The 13,391-nt window shown below is 35.5% G+C and overlaps 1 protein-coding gene across 5 annotated transcripts in view; it reads right to left on the bottom strand.

Annotated features, from left to right (window-relative positions):
- The window catches only part of LOC116715810 (NLR family CARD domain-containing protein 3-like), a 43,594-nt gene that overhangs the window by 17,244 nt on the left and 12,959 nt on the right, over positions 1 to 13,391 (bottom strand). Inside the window, exons 9-20 of one of the 5 annotated variants that reach the window (XM_032556477.1) lie at positions 13,058 to 13,162; positions 12,654 to 12,758; positions 11,659 to 11,722; positions 10,646 to 10,874; positions 9,786 to 9,876; positions 9,342 to 9,402; positions 8,435 to 8,651; positions 5,880 to 7,671; positions 5,620 to 5,793; positions 4,404 to 4,577; positions 4,165 to 4,211; positions 515 to 2,715 (exon numbers count right to left, since the gene is read on the bottom strand). The exons of the other annotated variants lie outside the window; for them this stretch is intronic. Coding sequence (XP_032412368.1) covers positions 2,201 to 2,715; positions 4,165 to 4,211; positions 4,404 to 4,577; positions 5,620 to 5,793; positions 5,880 to 7,671; positions 8,435 to 8,651; positions 9,342 to 9,402; positions 9,786 to 9,876; positions 10,646 to 10,874; positions 11,659 to 11,722; positions 12,654 to 12,758; positions 13,058 to 13,162 — 3,574 coding nt within the window. The 3' untranslated portion in view covers positions 515 to 2,200. Of the gene's footprint in view, positions 1 to 514; positions 2,716 to 4,164; positions 4,212 to 4,403; positions 4,578 to 5,619; positions 5,794 to 5,879; positions 7,672 to 8,434; positions 8,652 to 9,341; positions 9,403 to 9,785; positions 9,877 to 10,645; positions 10,875 to 11,658; positions 11,723 to 12,653; positions 12,759 to 13,057; positions 13,163 to 13,391 lie in introns of those variants that run through there. 5 annotated transcript variants of the gene reach the window in all.

The following is a 13,391-nucleotide window of genomic DNA, read 5'->3' as shown; positions in this document are numbered from 1 at the left end:
TTTACATGTCTAAGTTCTTTTCTCAGATACATTTACAGGATATAAATCAGAAAAACCCAATTCTCAGAAATTCTGTGGAATATTTTTTATTTGATTCGCAATGGATGTACATTTTTCTAAGAATTATAGATGTTTTGACTGGAAAGTCTCAACTTTTTTTCCATGACACAACAAAGGAGTCTTAGATACAAAAGAAATTCATGAGAATAAACACACTGCGGCTGCTTGTTTGCTTTCTGTCCCTGGAATGTTCTGGGAGCTGCTTTTAGCACCACAGGAATGCTGTTCATCCAGAACTGAAGGTATTTACAGAAAGATAGCCAAACATTTAAGATGATATTTATGGTACACCAACACGTCTGTCCTACAAGCACCAAAAATGGTTTTAACTTTCAAGTATAATATATTTTACATCCAATTAGAGAAGGAGCCTTGTATCTTTTTTTTAGCTTGGTCTCCCTCACATGGCTGCATAATTATCAGAGATGAAGCTGCAGTGACAAATGGCTTCTTATTTTGCTTTACGCGTGTTTTATTGTTAAAATAGGATTTTTGGGGTACAGGGAGGAATCTGTTAAAATGTTGAAACTTAAAAAAAATGTTAAGAGCATTTCTTGCCATTATTTATAAAATAATAAATCACCACAAGATGGCGGTCTAATATAATCCCTGAGATTGGCAATCTGGTAATAAAGACCTCTTCATAAATTATTTTTTTTTGCACAAAGCTTACCAGGAAAATATTTATTTATTTTATTTATTTTTGAACATGATAGAAGTACAAAATCACACACATGAACAAGCAATGCAAAAAAACTCATATTTTTGTGCTACAATAATCTTAACATGCTCAAAAAGGAGTAGGAGGATGTAAGAAACTTATGAACTCCTATCCCATAAAATCATACACTATTTTCAGATGGACTCTCATTATTAAATAAAACAAAAATAATAAAAAAATAAACATTGGTTAATTAAGTTTCCATTTTATCTGGGTTTACATTTGTCTAAATATATACATCCATACACACAGTATCCTCTCACAAATCACACATGAAGTGAGTAAGTCATTAAAAACAAGTGATTAACGGCCATATTAAACTGATGAGAATAACGTTTTCAGCATGTTTATTTACTTAATGGAATACTTAAGAGATGCACCAGATGGCAGCATTGTAGCCTCTCCCTTAACATTTATTATACACTCTTAATTTTGACGTAGCATAAAGATACAAAATAATGTTTAAATAATAAACTTAACTCAAAAACTTACAAGACTAACTTATCAGTGATTTTCCTTTCTTGCTTATTATTGTACTGCTATTCAGGAGAAACATATCGTCCATGTTACAATGCAACAACATGGCAGAACATTATATCACATATTTACATTAGAAAAATAAAAGACTATCTCTCCTAAGATACTCAGACTTCTGTCTTGCAAGAGGCTTTGTTGAGATATTCTGCCTTCATGTCATCTGTTGGACAGAAGTGCAACTTAACTTTACGATTCTCCATGAACTCAGGAATGTAATCATGTATATGCTTGGTTCCCAAACCAGTTCACTCAGTGATCTTCTCAGGCAGCTGGCCTCTGGCTGCTTGACTGAGAGAAACATTGTCACCTTCTGATGCTGAAAGTGAAACCGTTGGTTGTACTTTCAGTTCAGTTCAGTTTTCTTCCACGCAGAAGAAAAATATTGTCTGTAGCTGAACGGAGGACATCTTGATCTCCTTCTGACAAGCCAGTCAGCGTCAGCAAAACCAATCAAAGTTTTCATTACTGAACAGTCATACTTGACATCAAGGTTCACTCTGCCTTTTAAGTATCACAGCGGTCAGATGTGGAGAATTTGGATTTGCATTGGACAGTACTCACTGCTTCTGCTATTTTCTTGTTGGATTGGTAAGTATTTGGATTTACAGGATTACTCTCACCAGCTATTACTATTTCCAGCTTGACACTTTGGTCAGCAGGTGTTGCAACAGGATGTTTCAGATGACAAAATAAAGATGCAGTTTTCTGCTTGGTCTTGAACAACTGAGATGCCCAGGATGTTTGGCAGGTCACCCATGAGATGCTGCGTTAACTACAAAACCTGACAGCTACACTGGATGTCACAAAGGGATGTGTGGGAGTTGTGTTGAGCAAAGAGAGGTGCTCTGCACTGGCTTCAAGTTGAAAATAATTGACAAAATTTTACAGCATAGTGGCCATTCTAATTTTAACGGGTTCAGGCTCTATTCTCAAAACAGGATACACAGGTTCAGTGAATTTGGTATTGTAGGTGTGAAGGTAGGTCATTTTGTCAGGGAAAACCCCAAAGAAAGACACAGTGCCACCAGGCCAGTCCACATACACCCCTACTTTGTTTGATGGATCTACATAGATTTTAGTTATTTTGTTGTTGTGCAGAACAGAGAATCCTTCCTTTGAGCACAACAAAGCCCATGACTGATCATTCATTCCAAGACCACAGCGATTACTTTCCCCTCTCCTTCTGATTTTTTTGTACGTCACTCCAATGGAAGCTTTTCCTCTCCACTCTGCCTCCCAGTAACAGCGACCAGTGAGATCATGTTTACCCAGCAGCTCCTCCTCAGCATCAAACCAAGAGAGCTTCTCTCCTTGTCCCACTGTCATTATTCTGTTAAATTCAGATAGTGTGAGGTTTCTGTGTGTGGTGGTGGAGTCCAGGATGAGTTCAACAGCATCTGATGGAGAGACAGCAGCATTTCATTAAGTGATCAATTATCTGGATTGTGTGCATTGATGTTAACTTCTGTTCTAAAACAGATTTTACAAAACATTGGTAATGTTGTTTTTATTCTTTTATTTCTATAAGATGTATTAAAAATGGGTTCTATGGATAACTGCTCTATGTGCACTGTCACATGCTCCGTGTAGAGCCGGCCAGAAGCAACATAAAGTCTCCCTCACTGAATTTGAAATATAACTCGACAGTCATTATTAATGCCAATTTCAAATATGTGCTCCTTGTGTCTGAGCCCTTCCCTCTGACAAATAATTACATTAGGCTGAGCATTTTATTTTAAAAATTAAACAAAATACCAAAAATAATAAAAAATTAAAAATAATTGTTGCTTTTCACTCAAAATGAAAGCTACATGTAGACTTATTTACGGTATCATAAGGGGATCATTCAAGAACTTCATTCAATAACCAGTCAGTCATTGGTGAATAACAATGAACTTTGATGTGCATCAGCATGAATTTGTCTGTTAAAGAGAGATTTTCCTCAAACAAACTTTATCTTTACTAAAGATCTTTGGACTGGTTCTTTTCCCAGCTACCTCCCTCAATCTGACTACACGCCCATTTGCATTCAATGAGGCTTATGAAAATTACACTACATTTTATGAGATACAATAAATACTATAAAATATTTTTGTTCCTTAATGCTCAAGCCTCTCTTTGCATTACTTTCAAAATCAAGAACTTATCAGGATTAAATCTGTCCTTCTTAACAACAAACACAGCCACCGTTTCTTACAAAAAGGAAAATAGCAAGAGTACGCATGCAGAGCTCCACAAAATTCCTGATGCATAACAACCCAAAACTTCACCCCTGTGGTAAATGTCTTGTACTTGTATAGAACTTTAGTAAGTCCAGATGACCCCAAAGTATTTACATTCAGCCATTCATTGACACTTTAACACAATGATAGCAATAAGCTACTAGATTGTAGCCATGGTCCACACACTGACAGTGGCGAGATTTACATGCGCTGGTGCAGCTGGGCCCGCTGACAACAACCAACATGCAAGGCGGGCACCAATTGAGGGACGAATTCAGTCCCACTACAGTTCAGTCAAACCTCTCTCCCTTTGTCAGGAAACAATCACAAGCAGTGACAACCTGCTGTCACAAGATCTACTGACTGGAACAACATAAAAAGAAGACAGAAAGAATCAGTTCTCAGCTAGAGCAGACTTGATAAACTCATTTGACTCTGTTTTTTGTTCTCATGTTGTAACAGTTTAATAAATATGCTACTTCTTCTCATCCAGACAATTAAGTATTTTTTTCTATGACACTGCGTAGGCTAACACACAAGCTGGCTTTACTGAAATATCAGCTTTGACGTCAATATTAGTTTTTCATGAGCTGTCACTTATTTCTTAAAAATAACCATACTTACACTTGGCCAGACCGGGTTTTAAAAACTGTAATCCACTCGGCTCCACCCTGGAATAGCATCAAACTCAGGTTAGCAGTGATGGAGAAATTGTGATTACACTATTTGGTTTAGTATGAAAGATTAATTTATTCTCACATTCTGACATTAACGTATTTTAACTATTTAGTTTGTTTGAAAAGATCATAGATCGTAGACTTAATAACAAGTAAACTTTGTCTAATGCACATGCTTATCAGTACCTAAGAGTTGTTAATGCCCAGTTTGGGTTTTCCAGTCCAGCAGAGAGGAGTGCCACTCCATGTTCTTCTGGGTAATTGTAACTCAGGTCCAACTCTTTGAGGTGAGATGGGTTAGAAGCCAGAGCTGATGCCAGAACTTCACAACCTTCTCTTGTGATTAAACAGCCTGACAACCTATACAAACACAAATATATACAATTAATGTTATTACTTCTTGTCTCACATTCAGGTTTTGTGATTCAGTCATCACTGTCTTCTATACGCATTTTTCCTTTCCTCATTTATATATTTCACAGTTTGTATATAAAAAGGGGATATAAGGGGGCTTTAATTTAAACATAATATTAATCAAAACATAAAATTCATAAACAATGTGTGAAGAGTACAGTTTGACCCTCAGAGAGTTGCTGGTTCCCTTTCCTCAATGTGTTTGAAAGCCCTTGGACAAAACACTAGCAATGCAAATGTTGAGCAAACTTTTAAAACATCTCAAAAAAAAGAAAATGAAAAGTGCAAACGTCATCAGATGTTGATGCTAAGCATGCTGTAAAAAATATGTAGCAGTAGCAATAGCATGCATCGCACATCTCAGAAAAATGGACAGAGTTCTCCCTTCTGTTCTGGTGGATTGAACTCAGAAATTTTGTGGGTAAAGTTAAAAATGTCTGAGCACCTGCTCCAAGTGGCCAGGTGCATGACTCCTAATCTCTCAAAAATGATGGATTACCTTTAAGAAAAACTAATCAAAGACAGACAATATTATGTTAACTCTGGTTCCACCATGTTCATCCTGAGTGGTCACCCCAGACCCGAGTTTCATGCTTCTAGTTACGTACAGACCCATCAGTGGAGAGGAAAGTTTGTTACGTCAGAATTTATTCAGCAAATGTGTTTCATATATCCTTTTGTGATTTAACTCTTTTGTGGAAAAGCCAAAAACCATCTCAAGAATTATTGAAAGCATTTGTTGTGAAATTGAATGTTATTTTGAATTTTGCCTTTTTCTTTAACCATTTCTAATGCAATACTATAAAATGTGCATGAAAAAAAACATTGATGAAAAAACAGCTACTGAATCTGAAGTTGTCTGTTGTAACACTGCACCGTTGAGTGAATGTGGGAACATTGTGGAGGTGGACAGAGCTGTACAGGGACCAAAAAATACAATGTTAAAAAACATTTAAGACATTTATTTATCAAACAGATAAGAACTTACCTTAAAGTTTCAAGTTTACAGTCTGGTTTGGAAATGCCTTCACACAGCAGCTTCAGTCCTGAATCTTTCATGTCGTTGCTACTCAGGTCCAAATCTTTCAATATATAGCACGGATAGCTGATAATAAATCCCAATAGCGGGTAGCTTTCCTCATTCAGGAAACAGCAACTGAGTCTAAATGCAAACATGAAGTTAATAAATAAACAAAATGTTCATCTAATTTATTTCAGTACATGCAATGTGTGTTTTTTTTGACTTACACAGCTTTAGTTGAGTTTAGTAAGAGTGGTGTAAAACTCTCTTGAGCCTGCTTTGAAATATAATATTTTCTCACATCAAAGTTTTTCTCATAGTCGTCTGAAGACATCAGAATGTGGATCAGTGCTGCCCACTGAACTTTTGAGAAATTTTCTGTCTCCAGTTTTCCTGAATTCAAGATTTGTTCAATCTCTGCCACTAAAGAAAGTTCCTTCAGTTCATTTAGACAGTGAAATAAATTGGCTTTATCAAATGGACACTCTATATTTTCAATCTTCTTCTTGATGTACAGAACTATGTTTTTCAATGAACTGCTTGATATTTTTCTTTCTGTCACAAAGCCTTGGAGGAGCCTCTGATTGGTTTTCAGAGAAAGACCAAGAAGGAATCTTAGAAACAGATCCAGTTTGCCATTTTGACTGTCTATAGCTTTATCTACAGCTTTCTTGTAGAAGTGCTCAAATTGTTCTTGAGACATCTTTGACCCAGGTGAGATTGATTCCTCTTCAGCCAGCAGATTGACACCAGTGTTGATGAATGTCAGATGGACGTGAAGAGCAGCCAAAAACTCCTGAATGCTCAAGTGGACAAAGCAGAACATGTTCTGATGGAAAAACCCTTTCTCCTCCTGAAAGATCTCTGTGAAAACCCCTGAATACACTGAGGCTGCTCTGACATCAATGCCGCACTCTGTCAGGTCAGATTCATAGAAAACCAGGTTGCCTTTCATTAACTGCTCAAAGGCCAGTTTTCCCAAGGATTTAATCATTTCCCTGGTCTCTGGAGTCCAGAAGGCATTTTTGTCAGCCTTTTCGTCATACTTGGCATTCTTCACCTTGGACAGAACCACCAGGTAGAGGACATACATCTCTGTCAGTGACTTGGGTAGGTCTGTTTCTTCTCTGGCTTTAATGGTGTCCTCTAGAACAGTAGCAATGATCCAGCAGAAGACAGGGATGTGACACATAATGTAGAGACTTCTTGATGATTTGATGTGAGACAGGACCATTTTGCTTTCCTCTTCCTCTGTGAATCTCCTTCTGAAGTACTCCTCCTTCTGAGGATCATTGAATCCTCTCACTTCAGTCATCAGATCAACAACCTCAGGAGGGATATGATGGGCTGCTGCAGGTCGAGTTGTGATCCAGACTCGAGCTGAAGGAAGTAACCTCCCCTTGATAAGGTTTGCCAGCAGTACCTCTAATGATGTGGACTGTGTAACATTGGTCAGAATCTCTTTGGTTTTGAGATCCAGAGGAAATCGACACTCATCCAGACCATCAAAGATGAACAAAACTCTGAAGTGTTCAAAAGAGCAGATTCCAGCTTCTTTTATTTCTGGGAAGAAAAGATGAATAAGTTCAACCAAACTGAACTTTTTCTCCTTCACCATGTTCAGTCCTCTAAAAGAAAATGGAAATGTGAACTGGATGTCTTGGTTATTTTTTCCTTCAGCCCAGTCCAGTGCAAACTTCTGTGTCAAGACTGTTTTTCCAATGCCAGCTACTCCCTCTGTCATCACTGTTCTGACTGGTTTATCTCTTCCAGTGGTAGGTTTAAACATATCTTCACATTTGATTGTTAGTGGGTCCATTTTATTTCTGAGAGCTTTTTCAATCTGTTTCACTTCATGATCACGGATGACCTCTTCACGTCCTTCCGTTATGTAGAGGTCAGTGTAGATCTTATTAAGAAGGGTTGGATGACCTTCTTTTGCAATTCCTTCAAACACATATGCTAGCCTCGTCTTCAGGTGGGATTTGAGTTTACATTGGCATTTAGACACCAGGCTCTCTAAAAAAGCAAAAAATGAGAAAACAAAGTATTACAGTTCATCGGAATTTACATTTTGCCTCATTAAAGTGCAAGAGAAGGTCTTCCTCTCTCACTGATGAGCACACAGATATGATTGGCATTTCTACTGGACCTGTATTCCAAAGAATAATGAGACTATGTGTAACTCCTAGTAAAGACATTTTAGAAAACTATTTAGAATTTCTAAAATTTTAAGATTTTTCTCAGAATTTTACCTCATTATTCACAACCTCTCTTAGGCCTTAAGAGATTTTCTAATGGAACAAAATGTTACTGACAACACTGTCAGTAACACAACAATGACAACACTGATAACAATGTACCAGTTTAGGCACCCCAGAGTTTAACCTCAAATCAATTTAGTGCACATCCAGACCCCAAACTCATAACAAAAAAATCTGCTTGTCGAAATGTTTTGGTAAAAACACATTTTAACATAGTGTTTATATATAAAATAAAACTACAATGCAAACTGCACTCTTTTGTTTATGACATGGCAGTTGAATAATTGAAGAGTTTCTTGAAGCTGTCCACTAATTCCATGTATTTTACATGTGTTTTAGAAAGATTATTGGAGGAAAATATTATCTATGAATTCTATTTCTGAATTTATTTCAATCCCTAATTTTTTTGAGTTTCGGACAACACAACTTGATCTAAACATACAGGGAGAATAAATGGCGTGAACAATTTTCTTCTATGTCGTAATCTTCAATATTGTTCTATATTTAAGTAATCTTACTGTTATGTAGAGCAAAGGCCGTCTCTTCCTGCTTCATTCTCCTTAAAAACTCCAGGATCATGTTCAGAAAAGCTTCTTTGGTAATCCTCTTCTGCTCGTCCTCCCAGTTAACAACTGCTTCATCCTCATCTTGGCTATGCAGGGGATTTGTGTATAAAAGCTTATGAAAACTCTTTAGCTCATTGTCAACAAAAGTAACAACGTTTTCCTCAAGATTCTGTAACAAAAAGTTTTCAATTTGAATTTTTAGAAGGAAAAAAGGAAAAACTAACTTTGGTCCTGATAAATATCATAAAAATAAGCATATTTTCATGTTAAAGCAATCTGGATTAACAGACTAACTGTAATTTCTGGTCACAAACCAGCAAATAAATATATAATGCAAAACAGCACTGGGAAAAAGAAAGTATTTCCTTCTCAAAATATTTCATATTATCAAACACATTTTAGCCAGATTAGCCACATACTAGGAGAATCAAGAAACAGAGCCTGTCTGACGATCTACCTGCATTTATTATTACATATTAAGATATATCTGGGTGCTCGAAGTATTAAAATAGACAGCAATTTATATACAATTTATATTGTATATATAAATTGCTGTTTGCATTTATTCAGGCTATCTTTGTTCCATGTAAAAATTGTTAAATGTCGTGGGTTCAATTCCCGGACCCGACGACATTTGCCGCATGTCTTCCCCGTTTCCTGTCAGCCTACTGTCATATAAGGGACACTAGAGCCCACAAAAGACCCCTGGAGGGGTAAAAAAAAAAAAAAAATTGTTAAATGATTTGGAATATTTTTATGTGACAAAGAAAATTGAAATGAGGCAAATTCTTAATAATCACCTAATTTCTTTTTAACTAACAACCTCATTTACTAGTTTTCCACTTATAACATCCCTGACCTTAAATGTTGCTTCCATGTTTGCCTTCTGGGACGTTCTATGAAGAGGATTTAATCTATTTCTGAAAAGAGATTAAAACAAACCATAGTTATTTTGAGATAAGCATCAATTTGTCTATTTAAAATAACTCATCAAAACACAAAATAGAGCAGGTTTTGGTACCGTCATTTTAAAATGACAGTTAAAATGGTAACTGTCATTTTACCATAATGACAGTTATGGTAAAAGTTCAAACTGCTACACACAGACGTTAAATCTTATGTAGTATCAAAAATTTAATTATTATGACAAACAGATTATTTTTAAAAGCACTGGAGGTTCATGTGTGACACTGGATACACATTAGTATCAGTATTAGTTTTACACTGGAGCAATTTAAGAAATAATTGTTAAATTATTGCTTAAATAACAATTTAAACAATTATAACAGGTAAGCAGTTTTACCTTTCATCTTTGAGCTGTTGGTCATCATCTTCAGAGAGTTTGAACATTTGTGACATATCTTTATCCTTAGATGGGCTCATGGTTGAGTGATCTTTGCAAAAGAAAGCCAATGTAGGATTAAACCATAACTGCAATAATGTTAGAACAGTCTGCAAAAATCTGTATAATCTCAGATGATATATGTTTTTGTATATCTTTCTATTGATCCCATGTAGGTATTCCCTCTAAAGATATTAAATGTGTGTACACGTCTTTGAGTATTTTGCCACCTTTTCTTGGCAAATCAAAAACATGTCCCTGCAGAGCAGCTGCCATAAAGTGGTGATGCGCTGTAATTATTAGTTAATCCTGCAGGCAAAATTGTCTGAAGGACATTACTCATCTCAATCTGTTTTTCCATTATTTTATTTTTTTTTTCAAAAGTTACAAATATTTGGCAAGAAATGTCTTCTATCAGTATATCTATGCTTCCTGTTCACCACAATGACCACAAATATTTTTGTGTGCCAGTTTGCCTCCTGCTTTTCAAAAGTGCAAAGTATTGATACAAAAACAGCATCCAATGGTAAATAATTATATTTGCACGAATTCCTCCCTGTATTTTTCACTTTCTAATGATCAGCAAATATTTTGCATATTCACAAAGGCAGACATGCTAAATTTCTGCACCTGTAATGGAAAACACCAGCTACATAAGCTACATGTAAACCTACAGTATTGCCAAATTTGTGGCAATTCTAATTTGGGTCTAATTAATATTAGAACTACTAATAATATAAACTGGACAAAGTCATTCCAAAATATCCTATCAATGTGTGAAAACAGTCTGTTTTACGTTCAAAGGAATAATAATCTCCTACTGGAAGACAGAGTATCAGCGAGGTCTCCAAGCTTCGTCATCCTCAAAAATTCCCGAAGAAAGTTCCTGAACTCATCTTCTCCACCAAAGATCTTCCTTCCTTCCTCACATTGCAGCACGTTTTTAGTCACATTATGTCTCCCAAGGTGTTTTGGGTAATTAGTAGTTAACAGCCGATGGAACTTCTTCAGCTTCCGTCTGATAAAAGTTACAGTTTCCCTCTCAAGTCTCTGTAAACAAACAAGTTATGTTTAGATTTTCGACTCGCTTATACAGTCTGTTTAGGGAATACCTTAATGCATATTTGATTATGTATTATATAGGAGAAAACATTTAATTTTATCTGCATTTTTTAACCAAATAAATAGACAGCAATGTATAAACTGTCTCTTCATTTTAGATTTTGGTAGCCATTATTTTAGACTTTTTACATCTAAAATAATGGATGCCCTCATGGTGTTTATTTTATCCACATAGCTTCTGTGTTCATCAGATTTTTTATTCTTGATTCTGTGATTAATGGCTTACTGTGTGCTATACTGTAGTAAAATGTGCAAATAAAAACTTTTTATAGCTTAATTGACATGCATAATTAAACCAACGCTTGACATAGACTCATTCTTTTCATGGAGATATATATATCCAGCAATGGGTTATTTTCCTACACACACAGATATATATATATATATATATATATATATAGAGAGAGAGAGAGAGAGAGAGAGAGAGAGAGAGAGAGAGAGAGAGAGAGAGAGAGAGATAATATCACTGCTTCTTAAAAGGCAGTTATATTGAGGAGTTCTGTCTGATTCATGCATGGTTTCCAGTAAGAGGCCCTAAGCAGGGAAAGACATTTGTCAAATTCATGAAGGCTTATGATCAAGTGTAATATACACATAAATATAAAAAAAACAATGGATCATTATCAGATATTTAAAGCTAGATATACAAAAGCTGATAAATAAAATAGTAGTTCATGCTTAATGCTGTTTTCATAGTTAAACAGTTACTGACCTCAAAAACTGAGTGAAGGTCTGTATGAAAACTGCTGGTCTCCTTTGGCATTTCCTGGTCAAAGCTGTGGAAAGTCATTATTCACAAGTATTTAATTTGATTAAGATGAACACAACTAAATACACTTTTCAGGATTCCAGGTTGGGTGTTGTTGTTTTCCTATTATTTGAGACCAACCTCAGTTGTTCACAAATAAACACAGGGCATTTTACTTTCTAAGTGCAACTGAAAAGTATTAAAATAAGCTGTAGAACAAGGAGCAATTCAGGTCTGTCACAGCCAAAATCAAGATAAGTAGGAATCCCTCTTTGTGCAGTCCAGTTATCTCAGAAGTCCGACTCTAACTACTTCTTCTCTCCAAGTTGCAGCAGTTTACTAGCAATGTTTGCCTCGGTTTGCAATCCAGCAAACAAACCCGCTGACAGCTTTGGGAGCCACAACCAGCTCAATGCACCAACTTTCCCAGTCAGATCACAACAAGCCATCTCTTGTTTGGTTGCAAAAGGTCAATTTTACAGTATGGAACATCGTCATTTCGTCATTTCCCAACACCTTTACACACCTTACAAATTGTAAGGAGTGTCAAAATCCCAGCAATGATATTTGTGAGAGACTGAATGTGTTTGGCTAAGGATTATTCTAATTACCAGGTGGTGCTCCAACTTTTTTCAATGAAAACAAACTTTAAATCTATTGATAATATTGTTACTAATAAATTATCTGGTATTAATTGTTGGATAAAGCAAACATTGTTGTAATCCTTATTGAACAACCAAAGGAGAAGCATTGGAAAAATGTCTTAAAGTTTTGACATTTTGTATTAAATGATCAAAATGCTGCTTATGGATGCCTAGCTTTAATATTTTATTGCAAAGTGTATTATTAAGAACACTCTTAGAAACTGCAACTCATAAATTACATTTATTGCAATTAGTTTATGCATTGATCTTAGACTGTCTGCTAAATTTTGAAGATTAAAAGCTGAATTTACTTACCCTGAAAATGAAGAATGTCTATAGTTGAGAGGGAAATCCATTGATTTCTCACTTTTTAGGGTCACAACACTCGGTGTAGAAGACTTTCTCATTTTCTGCCAAGAACTGTAAAGTAGTATAAATGAAGCACTTATTAGAAATGTGTTGCTGTGTGCCTATAATTAACATATAAACACATAAAAGTTCCTAAATGATTTGTGACCATCATTCTGTTGGACCTGTGCAGCTACAATGTTTGATTAAAAAAAATAATAAAACTGACTGAATTTGTAGATTTTTTTTGTTTTTCAAACCAGCTGTCCCATATTCTACTGCTAGAACATAGTGAGTGTTTTAACAACTATATTAAAAATATATTTTCATAATAGTTACCTACTGCAGCTCTAAAAGTGGAATTAACCTACCTTGAATATGAAGAATCTTTATAATTAAGGGGGAAATCCATTGATTTCTCGCTCTTTAGGGACAAAATGCTTGGTGCAGAAGACTTTCTATTTTTCTGCCCAAAACTGTTAAAAAAGTATCATTGGCAAAATAAAGGCATTGAACAAAGATGTTTGATTAAAAGTGAAGAAAACAAACCGAGTTGCTGTTTGTTGCAATAAAACAAACAAGAAGAGATGACATCTTAAACTCCTGCTTATAATGAACATATTAAAAGAATTAATAGGTTAAAAATATTGACAGATTTTTTAACTCAAAAACACATACCCAAATCTAATGTAATGCTAATCCTAA

The sequence above is a fragment of the Xiphophorus hellerii genome, chromosome 3 (genome assembly GCF_003331165.1).
Source record: "Xiphophorus hellerii strain 12219 chromosome 3, Xiphophorus_hellerii-4.1, whole genome shotgun sequence".
NCBI lineage: Eukaryota > Metazoa > Chordata > Actinopteri > Cyprinodontiformes > Poeciliidae > Xiphophorus > Xiphophorus hellerii.
This window is presented reverse-complemented; position numbering and strand designations above follow the sequence as displayed.